Source organism: Meles meles, chromosome 6, assembly GCF_922984935.1.
Source record: "Meles meles chromosome 6, mMelMel3.1 paternal haplotype, whole genome shotgun sequence".
Classification (NCBI taxonomy): domain Eukaryota; kingdom Metazoa; phylum Chordata; class Mammalia; order Carnivora; family Mustelidae; genus Meles; species Meles meles.
Genome location: NC_060071.1, coordinates 141,444,622 through 141,470,948, shown reverse-complemented (window position 1 = coordinate 141,470,948; position 26,327 = coordinate 141,444,622). Strand labels below are relative to the sequence as shown.

The 26,327-nt window shown below is 38.3% G+C and overlaps 1 protein-coding gene across 3 annotated transcripts in view; it reads right to left on the bottom strand.

Moving 5' to 3' along the window:
• The window catches only part of PPP4R4 (protein phosphatase 4 regulatory subunit 4), a 125,848-nt gene that overhangs the window by 34,394 nt on the left and 65,127 nt on the right, over positions 1-26,327 (bottom strand). For 2 of the 3 annotated variants that reach the window (XM_046007020.1, XM_046007018.1), the window contains exons 4-10: positions 14,458-14,605; positions 13,881-13,954; positions 12,120-12,226; positions 11,214-11,321; positions 5,123-5,244; positions 1,599-1,721; positions 88-257 (exon numbers count right to left, since the gene is read on the bottom strand). In XM_046007020.1, coding sequence (XP_045862976.1) covers positions 88-257; positions 1,599-1,721; positions 5,123-5,244; positions 11,214-11,321; positions 12,120-12,226; positions 13,881-13,954; positions 14,458-14,605 — 852 coding nt within the window. Of the gene's footprint in view, positions 1-87; positions 258-1,598; positions 1,722-5,122; positions 5,245-11,213; positions 11,322-12,119; positions 12,227-13,880; positions 13,955-14,457; positions 14,606-24,870; positions 24,941-26,327 lie in introns of those variants that run through there. The other variant, XM_046007019.1, reaches the window with a different exon arrangement.

The following is a 26,327-nucleotide window of genomic DNA, read 5'->3' as shown; positions in this document are numbered from 1 at the left end:
TCTGGCCATATTCTTTAATGCTTTCTACTCAAATATTTTAAAGTTATAAACAAAATGTTCATTCCATCCAAATACATAGTTTATTACCGGAAAGTTATAAGCACAGTTCTTCCGGACTGAAATATACTTCTTCTCCTGCTCTAGGATTTGGGGTGGAATCTGATTTTCATTGTGTCCATTTTCTTGTTGCAAACCCAATGTACAGAGTTTCTTATAAAACTCCAAAAATCTCAAGTGCTGATCTGGAGTAAAAATTCCTAAAACAAATGTAAAATCTTTGTTTAACATTTTAATTGAAAACAGAAATAAAGAGAAAAAAGCAAAGTACAATATATATACATAATTGGAACCAGAAAGTCAAGTAAACGGCTAAAGATCATAAATAAAGGCATCAGCGAGGAAAGAGTACCTATCATGAAGAAACCCAACACGTTTTTTCACCCGATGTTAATTTTAACAGTATTTTAATTTTGATTTTGATAGCATAACCTACACAATGCAGGAATTACAACTGCATTAATTTCTGCCACATATAACATGCCACAGACCACTAACAAGTCACTATTATAGTAATACATCAGGGTCATTATTGCTGTTTATTGTAAATATTCTAAAACTGTCTGCAGAAAAGACACGTATACATTTCTGCAGAAAAGGTGCTTAAAAACTCAGGTCTAAAAGATGACAAAGTAAACTCAAAATATTTTTGATCAATGGACTGGTTCCATATTCATAAACTATGTTAGGGAGCCAGGAACTCATCATATACTGAAGTACTTATTTTCAACAGCCTGTTAAAAGCCTACAATATACATTTTTAAAAATGTTTTACCACACCAGATGGTTATAACTTAATTTATGCTTACATTATTATAGTTAGCTAAGAATTGAGTAATGCTCAAAATGCCAAATTGTATTATGTTGAGTAATATTCAAAATGCCAAGATGTATTATGCTGATTCTAAGCTGAAACACTCACATGATATATTAATTATCTAGCAAATAGTTAATAAGGGTATACTTACTATGTACCAATAGTTAATATAAATGAACTTCTATTATCATATGCCAACTGATACATATTCAAAAATTTAAAGGGCCATGCCTACTTCACTCTGTCACTGTTCTTTCAAACAGTTTCTATTGGGGGAAAAGTCATTTTTAATGTGTTCTAAATTAAGCTATCAAAAATTTAGGTCTCTTGGCGATTCACAGACCTGTACCCCTGGGGATAAAAATACATTATATGTTTATAAAAAAAAAAAATTGGAAGGGGAGGCAAACCATAAGAGACTATGGACTCTGAAAAACAACCTGAGGGTTTTGAAGGGGCGGGGGTGGGAGTTTGGGGGAACCAGGTGGTGGGTAATAGGGAGGGCACGTTTTGCATGGAGCACTGGGTGTTGTGCAAAAACAATGAATACTGTTACGCTGAAAAAGTAAATAAATTTTAAAAAATACAAAAAAAATTTAGGTCACTTAAGATTTAACACACTGGAAGAGGGTTTTACAACTGGAGAGCTCAAGCTTAGTAGGCTGATGTAAAAGAAAAAGGAAAAAATTATCTACAATCTTGAAATTCTTAAGATATATCATACCATATAGTCCATGGCATAGTTTTCCTAAATGAAAAGATAAGGAAATAAGAATGGATTCATCTGCTTTGAAAGATTTTTCACAAAATGATTTCACTAAGGGAAGTATAGTTTGACTTCTGTCATCTGGAAAACAAAACAAAACAAAACATACTTTAGATCAAGTCACCCATACTACACATGTAGAAATTCATACATACACACAGATCCCAGAAAGAAAAATTACTGTTAGCCACACAGTAACAGAATTCTGCCAGCAGTGGTGGTGGGTGTGGCATAGAAGCAGAGAGAGGAGAGTTAAGATCATCAAAAACTTCAGTGCCAGGTGGAGAAGCGCAGACTTTCTGTACGCCTGTTTACTGAATTTCTTCACTTTTACTTCTCAGAAGACACTTCTTAAGAAGTTAATCGTTGAAGGGCATCTTGGTTCTTTCCACAGTTTGGCGACCGTGGCCATTGCTGCAATAAACATTGGGGTACAGATGGCTCTTCTTTTCACTACATCTGTATCTTTGGGGTAAATACCCAGCAGTGCAATTGCAGGGTCATAGGGAAGCTCTATTCTTAATTTCTTCAGGAATCTCCACACTGTTCTCCAAAGTGGCTGCACTAACTTGCATTCCCACCAACAGTGTAAGAGGGTTCCCCTTTCTCCACATCCTCACCAACACATGTTGTTTCCTGTCTTGCTAATTTTGGCCATTCTAACTGGTGTAAGGTGGTATCTCAATGTAGTTTTAATTTGAATCTCCCTGATGGCTGGTGATGATGAACATTTTTTCATGTGTCTGATAGCCATTTGTATGTCTTCATTGGAGACGTGTCTGTTCATATCTTATGCCCATTTTTTGATATGATTATCTGTTTTGTGTGTGTTGAGTTTGAGGAGTTCTTTATAGATCCTGGATATCAACCTTTTGTCTGTACTGTCATTTGCAAATATCTTCCCCCATTCCGTGGGTTGCCTTTTTGTTTTGTTGACTGTTTCCTTTGCTGTGCAGAAGCTTTTGATCTTGATGAAGTTCCAAAAGTTCATTTTCGCTTTTGTTTCCTTGGCCTTTGGAGACATATCTTGAAAGAAGTTGCTGTGGCTGATATTGAAGAGGTTACTGCCTATGTTCTCCTCTAGGATTCTGATGGATTCCTGTCTCACGTTGAGGTCTTTTATCCATTTCGAGTTTATCTTTGTGTACGAGATATGGTACACATATGGTCGAGTTTCATTCTTCTACATATCGCTGTCCAGTTTTCCCAGCACCATTTATTGAAGAGACTGTCTTTTTTCCACTGTATATTTTTTCCTGTTTTGTCAAAGATTATTTGACCATAGAGTTGAGGGTCCATATCTGGGCTCTCTACTCTGTTCCACTGGTCTATGTGTCTGTTTTCATGCCAGTACCACACTGTCTCGGTGATCACAGCTTTGTAGTAAAGCATGAAATCAGGTAACGTGATGCTGCCAGTTTTGTTTTTGTTTTTCAGCATTTCCTTAGCAATTTGGGGGTCTCTTCTGATTCCATACAAATTTTAGGATTATTTGCTCCAGCTCTTTGAAAAATACCGGTGGAATTTTGATCGGAATGGTATTAAAAGTATAGATTGGTCTAGGCAGTATAGACATTTTAACAATGTTTACTCTTCCAATCCAAGAGCATGGAACGGTCTTCCATCTTTTAGTGTCTTCTTCAGTTTCTTTCATGAGTGTTCTGTAGTTCCTCGAGTACAGGTCCTTTACCTCTTTGGTTAGGTTTATTCCCAGGATGAATGGATAAGGAAGATGTGGTCCATATACACAATGGAGTATTATGCCTCCATCAGAAAGGATGAATACCCAACTTTTGTAGCAACATGGACGGGACTGGAAGAGATTATGCTGAGCGAAATAAGTCAAGCAGAGAGAGTCAAGTATCATATGGTCTCACTTATTTGTGGAGCATAACAAAGAACACAGAGGACATGGGGAGATGGAGAGGAGAGGGAGTTGAGGGAAACTGGAGGGGAGATGAACCATGAGAGACTATGGACTCTGAAAAACAACCAGAGGGTTTTGAAGGGGTGGGGGGTGGGAGGTTGAGGAACCAGGTGGTGGGTAATAGGGAGGGCACGTACTGCATGGAGCACTGGGTGTGGTGCAAAAACAATGAACACTGTTACGCTGAAAATAAACAAATTAAAAAAAAAAAAGTTAATCGATTTTTTTTTTTTTAAGTAGGCTCCCCACCCAGCATGGAGCCCAGTGCAGGGCTTGAACCCACAACTCTGCAATCAAGATCTGAGCTGAAATCAGGAGTTGGACACCCAACTGACTGAGCCATCCAGGCACTTCAGAAGTTAGTGAATATTTTTAAATACATCTGCTGGCTATACATTTCTGATATATTAGCAATATTAACATCTTAATTCTAAATACTCTGAATTTCCCATAGTTCTCTTAAATTTTCAGAAATGCACCAATACTTTATTAAGGGTCTGAGAGGACTAAGTAAAACGCAACAAGAGACTTATTAGTATTATCATTCCTGTGACTATCACCACAGTTCAGTACAACTACTGTTTTAACTAAACAGCATTCATCAGACAAACAATTACTGTATTTCATATAGAATAAAAGCATTATATTAAGTAAACAGAAAAAGGAGTAATACATGGTCTCTGAACTTGAAAAGCTCAGACCAGCAAAGAAGCCAAGGTGATGGGGAGTCATATTGGAGCATCGCGTACAAGGAGCAGGAAGGAATGGCAGGGAAAGCCGAGAACACAGGTCAGACCCAGATCTGTGACAACCAAGTGTGGGCAGTGAGGGGAAGAGAGCAGAGAGGATGCCAGGATTCCCAGACTGAATGCCCAGGGGTGCCCCATAATTAGGACAAGGAGATTCATTCATTCACCTCTTTTCATGTATTATAGTTTTTCCTCCTCTGGCCATCAGATAGCCTAAATGATTATTCTGTAGCAATCATACATAATTACCGTCCACACTGCAAAAATCTTTAACAGGCTCGCCTAGTTCAGCAAAATGCTCTTAATCCAAGTAAATGTAATCCTATAATTACACAATAGAGTTTTGCACCAAAGTACTTGATATTTACTCCTCCAAATTTCACCATATCAACATGGTTAATGTTTACTGACAAATTAATGTCCAGCATTAGTCAGAGGTCTAGTGACACGCTCACAGAGCAGCTGTCTCTGTGATTTGACAACACTAAGAAACACCTCCTTACACATTCCCACCCAAGTACCTCATCCCAAATTGCTGTTCCTATGGCCATGAGGTTTTTAATATTAGAACATTAAGGAAGGGAAACTAATTTAGACACTGTTCTAGTCAGCATCTTTCCTAGGGTCAGTCAGTTGAGCAAGTCAGAGGCTAATTACCAAGCCAAATTCTTAGGAAGGCTTAATGTTCATCACAAAACCTAATGTAAGAGATTCTGTCCTTTATCTTCCTTTACTTGCTATCAGTGATACAAAACAAGGAAAAACACTGCTTTCAGAAGCAAACAGGTGTGCACGTGAAGACTTACCTGCATCAAATACATCAAGCAGATTAACCAAAGTTTCAAAAGCTGCAAGACGTACGCTGCTGCTCTCATCCCTAGAGAGCTCTATCAGTTCAGGAAGCACCACGCTCTTTGTAAGTTCTGTCCTGCACAATAAGCAATGGAAGGAAATAGCTCAATTCAATAAATTATAGCAAGAACTTATTAAGAACAAGTCATGGGGCCAGGTGCTGTAGAAAACAGGAAAAATCACAAGGACGTGGTTCCTGCTCTACAGAAGCTTGCAATCTGGTTGGAAAGAGTGATATAAACATAAGAAACATTCATAGTAATTGTATAATTACTTAAATCAATTCTAGTTCTACCAGGATAATATTATTACCTATGGAGATCCTAATGACTAGAAGTTTATACTAGACTTTGTAAATTTTAAAGTAGTTTTCCATTTTAAGCAACAAGCCAACAATCTGGACTAATCAGAAAAATTTAATAGTAGTGACTATAGAAACCTTAACAAAATCTTTTTCTCCAGATTTCGAAGGATAAATTATTTTTTCTTTCACCTAAAACATAATGTTACAGGAACTGATTTCTATACAGAAGAATGATATAGGATACTAAATGTTCCCTCTAAAAGAATGAAACACAATAAACATGCTTTCAGGACATACACAACCTTTATAATATAATCACACATGGTTCTTATTCAAGACTTTACGTTTCTACTTATTCACCATGAGATGTCATTACAATGACACACACTGATAAAGTGGAGGCATATAAGTGGCCAGCTTTCTTGGACACATCACAGAAGATGGTATGAATTATAATCTGATAGCATATAAGAAAGTCAACCAGAGCTGCAGAAAACCTTAAAAAATTCAGGGCAGAACACAGAGACTCCAAGACAGCACTGTCAAGCAGAAGGTGTTGCCATGACAGAAATGTCTATAATCTGTACAGCAGCCGCATGTGGCTACTGAACAGTTAAAATAAGGTCAGTATAACTGAGGAACTGAAATTTTAATCGCATTTTACTTCATTTAAATAGCCAAACATGGCTAGTGGCTACCATATTGGACAGCACAGCTCGAAAGACTTCAGTGATCAGAGGGCCAAAAACTATCTTTAAGAAATTAATCTATGAAAGAGGGGAAGGTGGTCAGAAGTTGCAAACCTCCAGTTATTAAATAAGTAAGTCATGGGAATGGAATGTACAGCATAGTGACTGCCGTTAACAATATTCTACTGCATATTTGAACATTGCTAAGAGAATAAATCTTAAAAGTCCTCATTAAGAAAAAAATATTCGGTAACTATGTAAGGTGACAAGTAGTAACTAGACTTACTATGCTAATTATTTGCAATGTATACAAATATCAAATCATTATGTTGTGCACATGAAACTAACATAATGTCATATGTCAATTATACCTCAATAAAATTCTTTTTCTAAAGAGTACTTACTCTTCGTATATAAAATACTCATGTGAGATTTTTAATAAATTGACAAGAAAATAACCAATACCCATTTCTTTAGCATAAAATTAAGAGAAAGAAAAAAAAAGAAATGAATCTAGATCACAGGTGTAGAGGTTAGCATTATCAGTAGTTCATAAACCTTCATCAAATGTGGGAAGTAGGGTAGGTAAAGGAGTAAAACAGGAGAGAATACGTTCTGGTCCAAAGGTCATAAAAATTTATTTCATATAAATCTTCCTCAGAACTATTTGTTTACCATTAAAAACCTTGAATTTATTAAGAATGAAAAATAAGAGTTTAAGATAAAGATTTCCTCACTATTTACAGTCAAAAGTTATCTCCATTCAATCTTTCAACAGACTTTCCTTTTCTTCTCCAAAGTAGTACACTGATGCAATCCCAACTTAATTATCTGGATGTTAAAAATAAAGATAATCAGAAGCAAGAGGTCTTTAAGAGTTGTACAATGATTTCTTAATGTTGAAAAGGCAAAGAGAATAAATCAAATCTGTATTTCACTAGTGGTTCCTAGGGCCATTTCAATTTCAACCTACCAACACAAATGGGGATCATCTCCAACTAGGTTAAAGCCATGAAAAACTACTGCACTGTGTATTAAAATAGCACTTTTATATGTTCATTATCAAAATTTTTAAAATATAGGAAGTATAAAAATAAGTTAAAATAATCTGTAACGCTCTACTTAGAGAAACTTTGAAAGTTTCTGATAATGTATGGTCTTCCAGACTTCTTTCCTGTTCATATTATATAACATCATCTTCGGGCTTCAGCTTCCCCACCATCTGTAAAAATGGAATAATACTATCCACCCAAGAGGTGTTTGTGAGGATATTAAGTTCATGGCCAGGTGCTGGCCATGATTCAGCGTCGTCTGATGGTTTATCTGCTTAAGCGAAATACTAATGAAGATAATCTTGAGTTCCACGGCAGGCCAGGACAGCAACAGCAATTCAAGGAAACTTCTCATTTCTTTGTGCCCTTTCCACTGGCCTGTTTTAAGAAGCCTAGGCTTAAAGAAATACTGGGGACCAATCATCTCCCTCTCTTTGTTAAGAAGATAGAAGGTGCTTCTAGTGTTCTTTCTTAGCCCTCCCCCTATGTGGCTCCCCTCCATCACTGACCTTCCAATCTGACAAAAGAGAAAAATCATGGGCAGAGGACAAAAACCAATCATCAGTCCCATTATATCTGAATTCTACAATCCACCTCTGACAAAGGCAATCATGGATCTGCTTTTTGTCACTATAGTTGGTATTTTACATCATGGTGTATACTCTTTTGCATCGGGGTTATTTCCCTAAACATACTGATTGTGAGATGTATCCACGATGTCATATTGTATGTATCAGCACTATGTTCCTTTTTCTTGCTAAACAGTATTCCAGTGTATGGACATACCACATTTATTTTTCCCTTCACCTATAGGTAGACATTTAGAATGTTCCAGTTTGGGTTATTATAAATAAAGCTGCTATAAACATGTATATATAACATAATTCTTGTTGTAGACATAAATTCTTATTTGATTATATTCAGGAATGTGATAAATTTCAAATTAGTCTTTATGTAGGGTGTGAGGTGAGAATAAATGTTCACTGTTTTCTCTCATGAATATCATGATCCCAGTACTATATTTTGAAAAGATTTTCTTCCTTGAACTGCTTTGGCACTCTGCTAAAAGTCAACTGGGCATGTATATGTGGGTCCATTTCTGGCCTCTCTTCTGTCCCACTGATCTATTTTTTTTGTATGTATCCTGAAATACCCTTAAATCCATTTGTTAGTTCTAATTATTGTTGTATAAATTACTGAGGATTTTCTATGTAAATGGTGATGTCATCTAAGAGTAGAAATCATTTTACTTCTCCCTTTCAGATCCTCAGACCTTTTAGGGTTTTGTTTTCTTGCCTTATTGCAATAACCGGAACCTCCGGAACAGTGTGAGATAGAAGTGATGAAAACTATCCTGGACTAGTTCTTACCTTAAGGGAAAAGCATTCAATACCTACCATTAACTATGATGTTAACTGCAGGTTTTTCATATCTGCTCTGTATCAGATTAGGGAAGTGCATTTTACCCCAGCTTCCTGAAAGTTTTTATCATGAGTGGATACTAAATTTTGTCAGATGTTCATAAGCAGCATTTCTAAGTTATCTTATTTGCCATATCACCAGAATTAGAAGCTTGAGCAACTTCTTCAAAAGTGTGTTCCTCCTTTCCAGTCTGAGGGCTGTGTATGTTCTTCCCCTCTAACACTGAAGGATATTTTTGTAGGTCCCATATTTGTTTCTTATTTTTCTCTTTAGTCATCCCTGTATTCCATACAGTTGTTCTCCTACAAACAAATGTGCATTACGTCTTCATTATACTATTCATTATTCATCTCATTATTCTAAGAACTGTCCTCTTTGACCCTAAGCTGGTGCACAATCCACTGTTAGCTTTCTAGTGTTGTGTAGCCTTTATTTCATATGGATATGCTAGCTTGACAAGAATCTCTTAAATTTTGCCTCCTGATTATCTTATTAATAGATACAATTTCTGGTGCTCGTTTCTGATTAAACTAAAGTAGTCAGGGAACCTGGGTGGCTCAGTGGGTTAAAGCCTCCACCTTCGGCTCAGGTCATGATCCCTGGGTCCTGGGATCGAGCCCCATATCGGCTCTCTGCTCAGCAGGGAGCGTGCTTCCCCCTCTCTCTCTGCCTACTTGTGATCCCTCTCTGTCAAATAAATAAATAAAATCTGTCAAATAAATAAATTAAATTAATTAAATAAAATAAAGTAAAGTGGTCAGTAATTGTTCTCTCGCCAGCCACAGCAAACAGGAGATTACAAACCCAAGTCTGCAGTGTGCTTGGGCCTCTTCCCAGCACTTCTCATCCCCAAATGCCCTAGAACACAACTCCCAGCGCAGCAGTGGGCAGCCTCTCTCTTCAATCAGTAACAATCTCTGAAATGTCTGTTCCCATCTTTCACCCATCTCCAAGATTCTTCTAGCCTTGAGTGTAGGAATTTCCTGTTGGTGGTTATCAGATCCTACCAATAGTCCTGATTTCCAATGCCAAAAGAAAAAACAGTATACCTCTCTTTAGTTTCATGTACTTATCAAAGGGAGAATAAAGAATATGAATCAGATATTAGCAGGGTTCAGCCATCACGCCATGGAAGTCCTATGATTATGTTCTAATATATGTGAGAATTCAAATTGAAATGAATATGCATTTAATCAGGCAAATTAGTTTATTACATGAATTCTAAGTTAACAAGCTAGGTAGAGTCTAGTTTTGCTTTTGTAAATTAATCCTTAAGCAATAATCCAGTATTAATTTTCAGAAGACTAATTGGAACATGCCTGACCTGGATGGGTTTTTTGGTTTCTTTTTTGGGGGGAGGGGGTTGTTTTTAAAGATCTTATTTATTTTAGAGAGTGAGCGAGCTGGAGGAGGGGCAGAGGGAGAGAAAGAACCCCAAGCAGTCTCTCCACTGAGCATGGAGCCCAAGGCAGGGCTCAATCTCAGCACTCTGAGATCATGACCTGAGGCAAAATCAAGACAGACACTTAGCTAAGTCACCCAGACACCCAACTGACCAGGGCGTTTTTAACAGTGGCAAAATGCCAGAAGACAAAAAAATGGAATACAAAAAGACGGTGGTATATTCTCCTGATAGGTTCTGATCCTGGTTAAGGAACACAAAACTGGGCAAGACTGAATTATTCATGGTCCACAATGATCCAGATTCAGCCTAGCTTTGAAAGATCTAACAGAAATAAGTTGGTTCTGAAATCAAAATTAGAGAAATGATTCCTCTGTTGAAATGTTAAGCTTCCCACACAACACTTAAATCCAACTCAGCAAGGTGGAGAGGACAGAGGACCTGAATCTGTGTAACACTCTGAGGGCATCCTAAAGCCTTAACTACTGGTCCCCAATTGTTTTTTTTATTAGCAGTTGTGCAAATGGCAACAACCTGATTGTCCCTGCTTGTGAAACAAAGAACCAGACGAAAACAGTGCAACTTCTACTAAAAATGAGCGGTCCAATGTTTTTTGTATCAATTTAGGTTCTTAAAAAAAAAAAAAAACTATTTCCCAAGATGATTCTTAGATAAAACTTCCTTTAATATATATTGACATGAAATCAGTTTTTATGGAGAAGAGAGTACCTACGTGATGGGTCTCTTTACTACGCTTCACACTTCCAAAACACAAAAAGAGCAACACGGCAGACAGTGCAAGCGCAGAGTGTACAGGAAACAAAGACTTCAACTGAGTAACCCCATCTGAGATGACCCAGTAATATGCTGCTAGCCCAAAGAAATGCTACTGCAATAGACCAAGCATGGTTTGTATCAGGACATTTTCCCTTCCTGAATCTGGGATGCTAATAAGCAACTGAAGGTTAAGAGAGAAATTAGCATGAAATGAATGCTAAGCATCTTCACTTTAATCTCTCTTAATCCAGATACATCAGGAGGTACTTGTTACAGTCATTTTTAAAAATCATATAAAGCTTAGACTTTCAACACCATGTTTCCATGGAATACAGGAATAGGATACGAATATTTGACAAATCAGAAGAATATGAAGTAAGTTATTAAAAGTGTACTTACCCAATGCCCTGAGCTATGTTTTCTAATTGCCGACACATACAAGACCGAACTTCATATTCTACATCTTGACAGAGTGATTTTACCAGAGGAAGTATTTCTCTTTTAATGCTTAGAAGGGAAGGAGAGGAACATACAAGTGGGTGTTTTAGAATAATTAAAATTTTCAAACAATTATTATCAAAATCTTAGCTTAATGTAATAAAAACAAATATGCTTTAATAGAAAGCTTTATACTTTACATAGCATTTTCACATATCTTATTACATTAGGATGTTATCTTTTGTGATTTGTAAATTATATATATGCCTGGCTCTTTCTAAAGTAATGGTTAATTTTGGATTGACAGTTAAACATCTTAGCTAAAATGGAAGGCTACAGGGAAATGGAATGGTCTAACAACCATCGACCAAAATAGTCTTCAATTTTGTATTTTCCTCTTGTGTCATAATTATACAACATTTCATTCTTTCCACTTGAGATTTATCATCTGGGCAGAGAGTAACATACAAATTATTAAGATTCTCCATAAAACCTCAAATTTTTCAAATTCTAAATAATGAATTCATAACAATAATGGAAGAAACCAGAAAGTCTACCTTTAGGTCAGGTTTGACAATTTTTGAAGTCTATAGAATAATACCATTTTATGCTCAAAATTACATTAGATGTGTGAAAGAGAAGATTAAGATGAGAAATAGAAAAAAGTTAACCGTATTGATTTTGGAATGCCATGAGATCAGAAGAAATACATCTGAATAAATACACTTTCAAGAATTCTATAAAGTTAAAACAACTAAGCTTATATGAGTATGGAATGATATATATAATTATTAATCATATGACCATCATACATTTTAAATCAATTAAATTGAATAAATTAAACAAAAATTATATACAAATACTCACGTATGAACATCAAATTTGTTGGTCAATTTTCCTAAAATTTTACAACTAACTAAACGAGACTGGACTGTTTGGGAAAGTTGTGCCTTGGAAACAAGTGGGTTCAAAATCTAAAGAGAAAAAAATCAGAGAACAAGTTCACAAAGTTTTATATATTCTTGCCACTAATGTCAGCAATTTTCGTCAAGAAAGGGTCTCAAGTGTTTTTAAGGAATCTGAATTATAATGTGAAGTGCTCACAACCTGAATCATCTTGTTTGCCTTCTGTCTTACTAAGGTAAAGTTAATGAAAAATTATATCATTAAAAACCAATCAGGCACATAAAAACTGAATTAAAGCTTAAGGTGAATTCCGCAGTGATCCATATGCACACAAAGTATCTTGTGAAATGTACATTTCAAAAGAAAAAAAAAGAAAATTACCACATATCTGAAATTTATTTTTATTCCATATAAAATTTTTATATTTATCCTAAAGGGATGCAAAAACAATATAGCTTCAAATACATTCTATTAAGTAATTCTGTCATTTGAATGCAATTCTGATATTGTATTATATACATGCTGGACACCCAACAACACAACATGATGAAAGACTGTGAAGAACTATGAAGGTCAGGGGCGCCTGGGTGGCTCAGTGCGTTAAGTCTCTGCCTTCGGCTCAGGTCATGATCTCGGAGTCCTGGGATCGAGCCCCGCAGCGGGCTCTCTGCTCCACAGGGAGCCTGCTTCCTCCTCTCTCTCTCTGCCTGCCTCTCTGCCTACTTGTGATCTCTGTCTGTCAAATAAATAAGTAAAATCTCTGAAAAACAAAACAAAAAAAAAAACATGATAAACATGATTCTGGCCCCTGCTCTTTAATTTGTCCAACTAATCCTCTAACCCTTCACCTTGCTCATGCTCTCACTCTCTCTCAAATGAATAAATAAAAAATCCTTAGAAATAAATAAATAAATAAATAAATAAATAAATAAATAAATAAATAAATTGGAACACTATTGCTGAGTAAAGTCCAGGGAAACAGGCATTTCCACATATTGTGAGTAAGAGTCTTAAGAATATGAATGTCCTCTGACCTCCTAAGTCCACTTTTTTAGAAGGTAGAGTTAAGAAAATATCTGAAAACTTAAAAAGTTCTACATAGATGCTTATTAATACCTTATTTTAATAATAAAATGCTGAAAGCAGGTTTAAATGTTTAACAAGTAAAATATTTTATATCTACTACCACTGAGTTTAAAATACCATAGGAAAATAATGCTAAGTGAAAAATAACCAACCACATACAAATTCACCATGATTACTAATATGTCCAACAAAAAACATGTATAGGGAAAAAATTTGAAATGATTTTTCAGATTTTGGTTAAGTCCAGAACCATGATTTTTCTTCCTACTGTTTTCTGTATTACTCACATTTTCCATAGTGAACATGTGTTGCTTTCAGAGTGGGAAATAACCTTGTTTTTCTTTTTAAATGCGACTTTTTATCAAAAACAAAAACAAAAAACCTTAGAGTGGCTTACTTAATAGCATTTACCAAAAAAAAAAAAAAAAAAAAATAGGGGCGCCTGGGTGGCTCAGTGGGTTAAGCCGCTGCCTTCGGCTCAGGTCATGATCCCAGAGTCCTGGGATCGAGTCCCGCATTGGGCTCTCTGCTCAGCAGGGAACCTGCTTCCCCCTCTCTCTCTCTGTGCCTGCCTCTCTGCCTGCTTGTGATCTCTGTCTGTCAAATAAATAAAATCTTTAAAAAATAAATAAGTACCTCATGTCTTAGGGTTTCTTTGGGCAATACTTCTATCACAGACAGAAGAGTTTCCAGCCACGCATTGCTGACACCTGATTAACACAGAAAAACACGCCCAATTAAACGTCTTACAAATTTAGTTTCAACTCAGCCATTAAGTTAAACAATACTTAATGATAAAATGGGATAATTTTTATTACTATTTGAAGAAGTTCCTCTATTTTTTTTTTTTTTTTTTGCCTCATCAACATCCAGAAAACATCTATATCTTTAAAAATAATATGGGGAGGAATATCTTTCAGCTAAAATGTGTATTTTTTGCTCTACAATAATACTATTGCATAAATACTATAAAATTCAAAAATTCTAAGAAAAATGTATAGCTCATAAGATGAATTACTGAGTCTTCAGCTTTCAAGGACACTGAATTTCATGGTCTTTGGAAGCAAAGAGCCATGGCTGTTTTTAGTCACACTAATGACCACCATGGCCTCATTCAGTTACCCTCATCAGGCTAACAAGATTTGAAAACCATCAAGGGTTGCATCCAAGACACGACACACAGGTACAGAATGAAGCCTGCCAGGCTGCTGACCTGCATCCCTGTGCTCCAGGTGTAGCAGAATGACTTGGAGGAAGGCGTGGGCATACGTATGAATTGACACCGATTCTTCCTGTAGAATGGTCAGGAACGACACTGCAGCTGTTAAGTGCATTTCCACTCCTGCAACATGCAGGACTTCCTGTGTAATCACAAAGAGTTTACAGAGATGAGAGATCAGAAACTCGAAGCTTTAAAATCCAAGGTCAGAGAAACTAAACATAGTCACATTCCACAAAATAACTGTATATGACCTATAAGGGTATGTACTTCCTCTTGTTACTTTAAGAAAACTCTATTAATCTGCTCCTTATTGTTTAACTCATTACACCACAGAAAAGTTTAAATGTCTTAGGCATTTACAAAATAAGATAAGATTCCATTGTCTTTTAAATGAGAACTATAAATATAGATAAACCTCTAAATAATAGGGATTTTTGATAGCTCTCAATTTCTAATTTTGCTATTTGTCTTGTACAGTTTGCCATCATACCTAGAACAATAATGTCAAAGGTCAATCACATGCGTCTTCATTACTTGTATTTCTGCTCCAAAAAATAAACATTATGCATTTTACTATAAAAAAGGAATACACTTAAGGTTATACAAATATATTTTCCCCTTTAAAAACACTGATGAGTACATAAATGACCATGCAGTAAACTGTTTTTATAAGGAATTTTTTAAATATAAGAATGCTTCTAAAAATTAACTGTATTCATAACCACCTCCATTCAACATTTTAAAAAATTAACATATATTCAGGGGGAGGAGTCAAGATGGCAGAGAAGTAGCAGCCTGAGACTACATCAGGCAACAGGAGATCAGCTCGATAGCTTATCTAAACATTGCAAACACCTACAAATCCAATGGGAGAGCGAAGAGAAGAAGAACAGCAACTCTAGAAACAGAAAATCAACCACTTTCTGAAAGGCAGGACTGGCGGAGAAGTGAATCTAAAACAACGGGAAGATAGACCGCGGGGGGAGGGGCCGGCTCCCGGCAAGCGGCGGAGCAACGGAGCACAAAATCAGGACTTCTAAAAGTCTGTTCCACTGAGGGACATTGCTCCAGAGGCTAAACCAGGGTGAAGCCCACGCGGGGTCACAGAAGGATCGGGGGTGTCAGAGTGTCGGAGAGCTCGCAGGTATTAGAACAGAGAAGCCGGCTGCAGAGACAGAGCCGAGGACTGAACTCTCAGCTCGGGGTTACCTTGAACCGGTCGCGGGCTGGGTGAGCTCGGAGCGCGGCTAGAGGCTGGGGATACGGGAGTGATTGGGTGCTGTCCTCTGGGGGCGCACTGAGGAGTGGGGCCCCAGGCTCTTGGCTCCTCCGGCCGGAGACTGGGAGGCCGCCATTTTCATTCCCGTCCTCCGGAACTCTACGGAAAGCGTTCAGGGAACAGAAGCTCCCAAAAGCGAACCCGAGCCGATTACTTAGTCCGGCCGCCAGTAAGGGCGGTGCAATCCCGCCTCGGGCAAAGACACTTGAGAGTCACTACAACAGGCCCCTCCCCCAGAAGATCAACAAAATATCCAGCCAGGACGAAGTTCATCTATCAAGGAAAGCAGGTTCAATTCCCAAGACAGCAGAGCAATTCCAGAGGAGGAGAAAGCAAAGCACGGAACTCATGGCTTTCTCCCCATGATTCTTTAGTCTTGCGGCTACTTCAATTTTTTTTTTCTTTTTTCAACTTTTTTTCTTTTTTCTTTTTTCTTCTTCTGCTAAATTTTTTTAAAAATTTTACCCTTTTCTTTTTTAACGTTTTTTGACTAGTTCATCTAAATATACATTTTTTTCTTTCTTTTTTATATTTTTTATTTGTTTTATTTCTTAAATTTTTTTCTTTTTTTTTTTTTTTCAGAACCTGTTTTTATCCCCTTTCTCCCCCCCACAATTAGGGGTCTCTTCTGATTTGGTTACAGCGCATTTTTCTGGGGTCGTTGCCACCCTTTTAGTAGTTTATTTGGTCCTTCATATCCTCTTATCTGGACAAAATGACAAGGCGGAAAAAATCCACCACAAACAAAAGAACAAGAGACAGTACCGAAGGCTAGGGACCTAATCAACACAGACATTGGTAATATGTCAGATCAAGAGTTCAGAATGATGATTCTAAACATTCTAGCCGGGCTCGAAAAAGGCATGGAAGATATTAGAGAAACCCTCTCTGGAGATATTAAAGCCCTTTCTGGAGAAATTAAAGAACTAAAATCTAACCAAGTTGAAATCAAAAAAGCTATTAATGAGGTGCAATCAAAAATGGAGGCTCTCACTGCTAGGATAAATGAGGCAGAAGAAAGAATTAGTGATATAGAAGACCAAATGACAGAGAATAAGGAAACCGAGCAAAAGAGGGACAAACAGCTACTTGACCATGAGGGGAGAATTCGAGAGATAAGTGACACTATAAGACGAAACAACATTAGAATAATTGGGATTCCAGAAGAAGAAGAAACAGAGAGGGGAGCAGAAGGTCTATTGGAGAGAATCATTGGAGAGAATTTCCCTAATATGGCAAAGGGAACAAGCATCAAAATCCAGGAGATGCAGAGAACCCCCCTCAAAGTCAACAAGAATAGGTCCACACCCCGTCACCTAATAGTAAAATTGACAAGTCTAAGTGACAAAGAGAAAATCCTGAAAGCAGCCCGAGAAAAGAAGTCTGTAACATACAATGGTAAAAATATTAGATTGGCGGCAGACTTATCCACAGAGACCTGGCAGGCCAGAAAGAGCTGGCATGATATATTCAGAGCACTCAACGAGAAAAACATGCAGCCAAGAATACTATATCCAGCTAGGCTATCATTGAAAATAGAAGGAGAGATAAAAAGCTTCCAGGACAAACAAAAACTGAAAGAATTTGCAAACACCAAACCAGCTCTATGGGAAATATTGAAAGGGGTCCTCTAAGCAAAGAGAGAGCCTAAAAGTAGTAGATCAGAAAGGTACAGAGACAATATACAGTAACAGTCACCTTACAGGCTAATAATGGCACTAAATTCATATCTCTCAATAGTTACCCTGAATGTTAATGGGCTAAATGCCCCAATCAAAAGACACAGGGTATCAGAATGGATAAAAAAACAAAACCCATCAGTATGTTGCCTACAAGAAACTCATTTTAGTCGCGAAGACACCTCCAGATTGAAAGTGAGGGGGTGGAAAACAATTTACCATGCTAATGGGCATCAGAAGAAAGCTGGGGTGGCAATCCTTATATCAGATCAATAAGATTTCAAGCCAAAGACTATAATAAGAGATGAGGAAGGACACTATATCCTACTCAAAGGGTCTGTCCAACAAGAAGATCTAACAATTTTAAATATCTATGCCCCTAACGTGGGAGCAGCCAACTATATAAACCAATTAATAACAAAATCAAAGAAACACATCAATAATAATACAATAATAGTAGGGGACTTTAACACTCCCCTCACTGAAATGGACAGATCATCCAAGCCAAAGATCAACAAGGAAATAAAGGCCTTAAATGACACACTGGACCAGATGGACATCACAGATATATTCAGAACATTTCATCCCAAAGCAACAGAATACACATTCTTCTCTAGTGCACATGGAACCTTCTCCAGAATAGATCACATCTTGGGTCACAAATCAGGTCTCAACCGGTATCAAAAGATTGGGATATTCCCTGCATATTTTCAGACCACAATGCTCTGAAGCTAGAACTCAATCACAAGAGGAAAGCTGGAAAGAACCCAAATACATGGAGACTAAACAGCATCCTTCTAAAGAATGAATGGGTTAACCAGGAAATTAAAGAAGAATTGAAAAAATTCATGGAAACAAATGATAATGAAAACACAACAGTTCAAAATCTGTGGGACAGGGAGGTGGGATTGGGAGAGGGGGAGCGGGCTATGGACATTGGGGAGGGGAGGCGAACCATAAGAGACTATGTACTCTGAAAAACAACCTGAGGGTTTTGAAGGGTCAGGGGTGGGAGGTTGGGGCAACCTGAGGGTTTTGAAGGGTCAGGGGTGGGAGGTTGGGGGAACGGGTGGTGGGTGGTGGGGGGGGCACGTTTTGCATGGAGCACTGGGTGTTGTGCAAAAAGAATGAATACTGTTGCACTGAAAAAATAAATAAAATGGAAAAAAAAAAAAAGAGTTTCCACTTCCATGGAATAAAAAAAAAAAAAAAAATCTGTGGGACACAGCAAAAGCAGTCCTGAGAGGAAAATATATAGCGGTACAAGCCTTTCTCAAGAAACAAGAAAGGTCTCAAGTACACAACCTAACCCTACACCTAAAGGAGCTGGAGAAAGAACAAGAAAGAAACCCTAAACCCAGCAGGAGAAGAGAAATCATAAAGATCAGAGCAGAAATCAATGAAATAGAAACCAAAAAAACAATAGAAAAAAATCAATGAAACTAGGAGCTGGTTCTTTGAAAGAATCAATAAGATTGATAAACCCCTGGCCAGACTCATCAAAAAGAAAAGAGAAAGGACCCAAATAAATAAAATCATGAATGAAAGAGGAGAGATCACAACTAACACTAAAGAAATACAGACAATTATAAGAACATACTATGACAACTCTACGCCAACAAATTTGACAATCTGGAAGAAATGGATGCATTCCTAGAGACATATAAACTACCACAACTGAACCAGGAAGAAATAGAAAACCTGAACAGGCCATAACCAGTAAGGAGATTGAAACAGTCATCAAAAATCTCCAAACAAACAAAAGCCCAGGGCCAGACGGCTTCCCAGGGGAATTCTACCAAACATTTAAAGAAGAACTCATTCCTATTCTCCTGAAACTGTTCCAAAAAATAGAAATGGAAGGAAAACTTCCAAACTCATTTTATGAGGCCAGCATCACCTTGATCCCAAAACCAGACAAGGATACCACCAAAAAAGAGAACTACAGACCAATATCCTTGATGAACACAGACGCAAAAATTCTCGCCAAAATACTAGCCAATAGGATTCAACAGTACATTAAAAGGATTATTCACCACGATCAAGTGGGATTTATTCCAGGGCTGCAGGGTTGGTTCAACATCCGCAAATCAATCAATGTGATACAACACATTAATAAAAGAAAGAACAAGAACCATATGATACTCTCCATAGATGCTGAAAAAGCATTTGACAAAGTACAGCATCCCTTCCTGATCAAAACTCTTCAAAGTGTGGGGATAGAGGGCACATACCTCAATATTATCAAAGCCATCTATGAAAAACCCACCGCAAATATCATTCTCAATGGAGAAAAACTGAAAGCTTTTCCGTTAAGGTCAGGAACAAGGCAGGGATGTCCATTATCACCACTGCTATTCAACATAGTACTAGAAGTCCTAGCCTCAGCAATCAGACAACAAAAAGAAATTAAAGGCATCCAAATTGGTAAAGAAGAAGTCAAACTATCACTCTTCGCAGATGATATGATACTATATGTGGAAAACCCAAAAGACTCCACTCCAAAACTGCTAGAACTTGTCCAGGAATTCAGTAAAGTGTCAGGATATAAAATCAATGCACAGAAATCAGTTGCATTTCTGTACACCAACAACAAGACTGAAGAAAGAGAAATTAAGGAGTCAATCCCATTTACAATTGTACCCAAAACTATAAGATACCTAGGAATAAACCTAACCAAAGAGACTAAGAATCTATACACAGAAAATTATAAAGTACTCATGAAAGAAATTGAGGAAGACACAAAAAAATGGAAAAATGTTCCATGCTCCTGGATTGGAAGAATAAATATTGTGAAAATGTCCATGCTACCTAAAGCAATCTACACATTTAATGCAATCCCTATCAAAATACCATCCATTTTTTTCAAGGAAATGGAACAAATAATCCTAAAATTTATATGGAACCAGAAAAGACCTCGAATAGCCAAAGGAATATTGAAAAAGAAAGCCAAAGTGGGTGGCATCACAATTCCGGACTTCAAGCTCTATTACAAAGTTGTCCTCATCAAGACAGCATGGTACTGGCACAAAAACAGACACATAGATCAATGGAACAGAATAGAGAGCCCAGAAATAGACCCTCAACTCTATGGTCAACTAATCTTCGACAAAGCAGGAAAGAATGTCCAATGGAAAAAAGACAGCCTCTTCACTAAATGGTGCTGGGAAAATTGGACAGCCACATGCAGAAAAATGAAATTGGACCACTTCCTTACACCACACACGAAAATAGACTCCAAATGGATGAAGGACCTCAATGTGAGAAAGGAATCCATCAAAATCCTTGAGGAGGATGCAGGCATCAACCTCTTCACCTCAGCCGTAGCAACATCTTCCTAGGAACAACGGCAAAGGCAAGGGAAGCAAGGGCAAAAATGAACTATTGGGATTTCATCAAGATCAAAAGCTTTTGCACAGCAAAGGAAACAGTTAACAAAACCAAAAGACAACTGACAGAATGGGAGAAGATATTTGCAAACGACATATCAGATAAAGGGCTAGTATCCAAAATCTATAAGGAACTTAGCAAACTCAACACCCAAAGAACAAACAATCCAGTCAAGAAATGGGCAGAGGACATGAACAGACATTTCTGCAAAGAAGACATCCAGATGGCCAACAGACACATGAAAAAGTGCTCCACGTCACTCGGCATCAGGGAAATACAAATCAAAACCACAATGAGATATCACCTCACACCGGTCAGAATGGCTAAAATTAACAAGTCAGGAAATGACAGATGCTGGCGAGGATGCGGAGAAAGGGGAACCCTCCTCCACTGTTGGTGGGAATGCAAGCTGGTGCAACCACTCTGGAAAACAGCATGGAGGTTCCTCAAAATGTTGAAAATAGAACTACCCTATGACCCAGCATTTGCACTACTGGGTATTTACCCTAAAGATACAAACATAGTGATCCGAAGGGGCACGTGCCCCCGAATGTTTATAGCAGCAATGTCTACAATAGCCAAACTATGGAAAGAACCTAGATGTCCATCCACAGATGAATGGATAAAGAAGATGTGGTATATATACACAATGGAATACTATGCAGCCATCAAAAGAAATGAAATCATGCCATTTGCGACGACGTGGATGGAACTAGAGCGTATCATGCTTAGTGAAATAAGTCAATCGGAGAAAGACAACTATCATATGATCTCCCTGATATGAGGACATGGAGAAGCAACATGGGGGTTAGGGGGATAGGAGAAGAATAAATGAAACAAGATGGGATTGGGAGGGAGACAAACCATAAATGACTCTTAATCTCACAAAACAAACTGGGGGTTGCTGGGGGGAGGTGGGATTGGGAGAGGGGGAGGGGGCTATGGACATTGGGGAGGGTATGTGCTATCGTGAGTGCTGTGAAGTGTGTAAACCTGGCGATTCACAGACCTGTACCCCTGGGGATAAAAATACATTATATGTTTATTAAAAAAAAAAAAATTTGGAAGGGGAGGCGAACCATAAGAGACTATGGACTCTGAAATCAAACAACCTGAGGGTTTTGAAGGGTCAGGGGTGGAGGTTGGGGGAACAGGTGGTGGGTAATGGGGAGGGCACGTTTTGCATGGAGCACTGGGTGTTGTGCAAAAAGAATAAATACTGTTACGCTGAAAAAATAAATAAAATGGAAAAAAAATTAACATATATTCAAAGTTAAAAACCTATTCGTTTTCAACACATCAAAAAGTAAAAAAAAAAAATCTTTCATATAAACCTCATCAAAGATTCTACTTCTCTAGAAGAGAAAGTATATGCATGTGTGTGTGTGTGTGTGTAAATTGTAAAGTTAGATAAAAGTCTTACTTTGCTTAATCAGTTATGTCAATTATGGGAATTGCCCTTGAATGCCTATTTTATAACTAACATAATAAAGTTGATAGGACAATGTAGAACTGGCAGCCATAAAACAAAGCTTCATATCTATGACCTTAAGAAAATTAATCTCCCGGGGCGCCTAGGTGGCTCAGTGGGTTAAAGCCTCTGCCTTCAGTCCCAGGTCATGATCCCAGGGTCCTAGGATCAAGCCCCACATCGGGCTCTCTGCTCTGTGGGGAGCCTGCTTCCCCTCCTCTCTCTCTGCCTGCCTCTCTGCCTACTTGTGGTCTCTGTCAAATAAATGAATAAAATCTTTAAAAAAAAAAAGAAAAGAAAATTCATCTTTCTGTATTACTTTCTAATCTATAAAATGTGAATTGTAGTTGAATTGCAGTACCATCTTCTCAGAGATTTAAGGCATATAAGCCGAGTTTTTATGACTTAGCAACTCGTGTAAACTGGGCATTTAAATAATGACCACTGGCCATCCACTGGTCTCCTATGCATCTGGTTATCTATTAGGAATCTCATCTTGTCCACACCTAAACTGAACTCTTCCCAAAACCTGCTCCTCCTCCAGTCTTCACCTTGGTCAACAGTGAATGATAGCCCAGCCCTTTTGGTCGCCAACCCCAAAACTCTGAGGCTAGTCCTCGGCTCCTCTCGGTCCCTCACTCGCCACAGAAGGCCGACTAATCCTGATCCGGAATCTGACCCCTTGCTACCTCCACCGCCACCACCCTGATCCAAGCCAACATCACCTCCAGCCTGAATTATCCTGGTAACCTGTTAACTAGTCCCTGCTGCCATCATTGCCCCTCCACAGTCTAGTCTCTACACAGTAGCCAGAGAGATTCTTATAAAAAATCAGTCGGATCATGGCACTTTTCAGCTCAACACTCTCCAGGGGCTTTCCGGCACTCTCAGAAAAGTCAGTCCTTGCAATAACTTCCCAGATCTGTTCCCACTTCCCACTTTCCCCAAATTTCCACATGATGGGCTCCCTGATCTCTCCCAAGCTTCTATTCAAGTATCACCTTTCCAAGAAGCTCCTCCCCAGTGACCCGATTTTATACTGAAAGCCCCTCCCCCACTCGTGCTCTCACCATGTCCTTTATACCACGGACGCATTATCTCTACTCTCCCAACATGCTCAAGTGCTTATGGCTGGTCTCACACCCCGAAACACCAGCTTCAGGACGGCAAGAGTTTCGGGCTGCTGTGCTCACAGCTGTGCCCACCTCCTGGCAGCAGCCATTCAGGAAGAAACTGCCCTATGACTGAGTAGCTCTTACCCTTGGACCTAAACTTCCTGCTCTTGACGCTCTCTCCCTTCACAATCATTTTCCACATCTCCTAAGGTGGCTTCAAGAGATTTTGAGGAGAGTCCTAAAGATTAGGGATTGGGAGAATGAGACACAGGCAAAGCAAGAAAGGATCACACGCAAATGCATTTTCCATCCTCTCTCTGTCACGTCAATAAGGAGACATTCCTGCCATCTTCTCCCCAGCATCTCTGCAGCTAGGATGCACAACAAGAACTCAGACGTCTTGATTCATACGGTGGGCGCATGGCCAGTGACTGTTCCAGGACATAACATGTCATTTCATAGCAGAAGAACCAGACTAGGGATTGTCCATGTTCTGTGAGCTAGTGACCGGCAACTCTGAAGACAACCCTTGTCCGCCTGATGCCAAAGCTAAGTGCTGAAATTCTTCCTCATGGATTCTGCACTTCCATTTGTCACTTACTAAGGCCCGGCTAAAATCAATCCCAAGCCTTCAGGCAACCATGCAGGAGATTTGGCAGCGGCTTTCCCGTGGCAAATGTTGAAGTAGCATGGTTAATTCCCAGGAAACCTACTGCACATTCAGACTTTGGTATCACACACACACAAACGTCACTTTACAAGGTTTTTCAACCAATAGCCAATTACATATCTTAAGAGTTCTTGGCTGAAAGAAAAAGAGAAGGAATGATGGGCGTGAAGCAAAAAGCAGCGTAAAGCAGCGACTGGTCTCTGAAGTCAGCCCTCCCATGTCTCCCTGTTTTACTGTTTCTAAACCAAACATCTGTTCCACAGTAACCACTCTGGATTTGGAAAACACTCTTAAAAGATTTGATGTGGCCAGTATACATCACTTACAGGTTTCAGAACATACAGCTTTTATTTCGAAACACAAAGTATGGTGCAGGGAAATATTAAACTATATCGTGAGGGCCAGAGTGTACATTCCGGGTCACAGGAGTCTGCGGTTTTAAGTTCCAAGAGATGTAATTCTGCCCCTCTGAAAGCCATTAGAGTCTTGGGTTTTGTGCATATGCAAATTTATGCAAAAGAAGAACATGAGAAGCTCTCCAACTTCATATCTTCTTACTGCATTATTTAGTCTTGACTCCAGCAGGAACATTTGCCCCAACTAGTCTGCATTTAATTTTCGAAAAATCCTCAACTCTTATCAGGATTTGGGTTTTTCTCTTGTTGTGCTGACTTCAACATCTGGGACTATCCACTGTTAAGAAATCAGCACAAACTAAGAGATTTTATCACTGCTAAAAATCAGTTCATTTCTAAACATATTTCTTCTGAAATATAATACAATAAGAGTTTGACACTTACCAGTAAGTGTTCTCCTCCACAGAGTCACACCCTCTGGACAAACATAGTGAGATCCATACTCTCTGGGTAAATAAGTGTGCATCCTCATGGACCTTGGAAGACACTGAAAAGGAAATTCCTCTATTGCTTAAGTGCATGCCTTAGTGCCAGTCAGGCTCCTCTTACAGAATACCGTCTGGCTGGCATTCCAACCTGAAGTCCTCAAAAATGAAATGAGACATTTGATAAATGAGTACATGGTATATCTCCAAATTTAAAAAACTATTCCCACTCGAGGAAGGAGAATGTCCTAGACACTTTGCTGTTTAAATTCATTCTGTAGTTAGCATGACTAGTACAAAAGAGAGTTTTGTAAAACCGCAGAATACAGTCCTTGCCTAGAGGGCGACTGCTCTGTCTCCAGCAAACCCACACTGTATACATCAGGAAGATATTTCTCCTTACAAGGCACGACATCGAGAAACATTAAATAAATCACTGACGTATTCCAAAAGAACAAATATTTTGGATTCACACATTTGGAAACTAAACTTACTGATTTAAACTGGTAAATATATTTACCACAAATAGTGCTGACAAAAGGTAAAGGAGCCCTAACATTATAAAGTATCTTGTATATTTTTAGAGAGAATATCATTGATTGTTTTGAAATTAAATAATAGGAATCTAAATACTAAAACATTGAAGACTTGGAACATGTAAAATACCCGGGTTTTGAGGGTCACAATTGTGAGAACTTTTATGACTAACAATAATGGTAAACAACTCTTTTCACTATTAAATGATAATATTTATGACTTTAAAACTGAGTTAAATATGAATAACTGGAACATGCCAACTTGGGTACCTTTAACAATTCACTCTACCTTTTTTTCCCCCTATCACTGGCTGCCATGCTGTACTCTAAAATAAAGGGTGGAGAGAACTAGCTGAGAGCCCCGAAGTCAGACTCTGAGAGGGAAAAATGGGAAAATAAAGTGGAGACAGGAACAGGACTAAGAGGGATATGTTTTTCGCTTTCTTTAAATCTGTGTTTCAGTGATTAGCAAGGTTCATGAGGAGGTACACGTAACAATATCCCAAAGATCTCTTTCCGTAAAGGAAACACCAATGCCAATAGTAACTCTCATATCACTACTGATAGGTGATGCCAATAGTAACTCTCATATCACTACTGATAGGTGACCACATATCCTTCCCCACAAAATCATGACAACACCAAACAAAGAAAAACATTTCATGACAGTGGTTTTAAAACTGAAGTTCTAATTGGGCTACTCTGCCCAAAAAAGTCATTTTTGCATATGATAATTAGAATCATGTAATCTTACAAGTCAGGCCTAGAATGTAAATAAAGAGCTATATAGGGGGCCCCAGGTGGCTCAGTCAGTTAAGCATCTGCTTTCAGCTCGGGTCATGATCCCAGGGTCCTGGGACTGAGCCCCACGTCGGCTCCC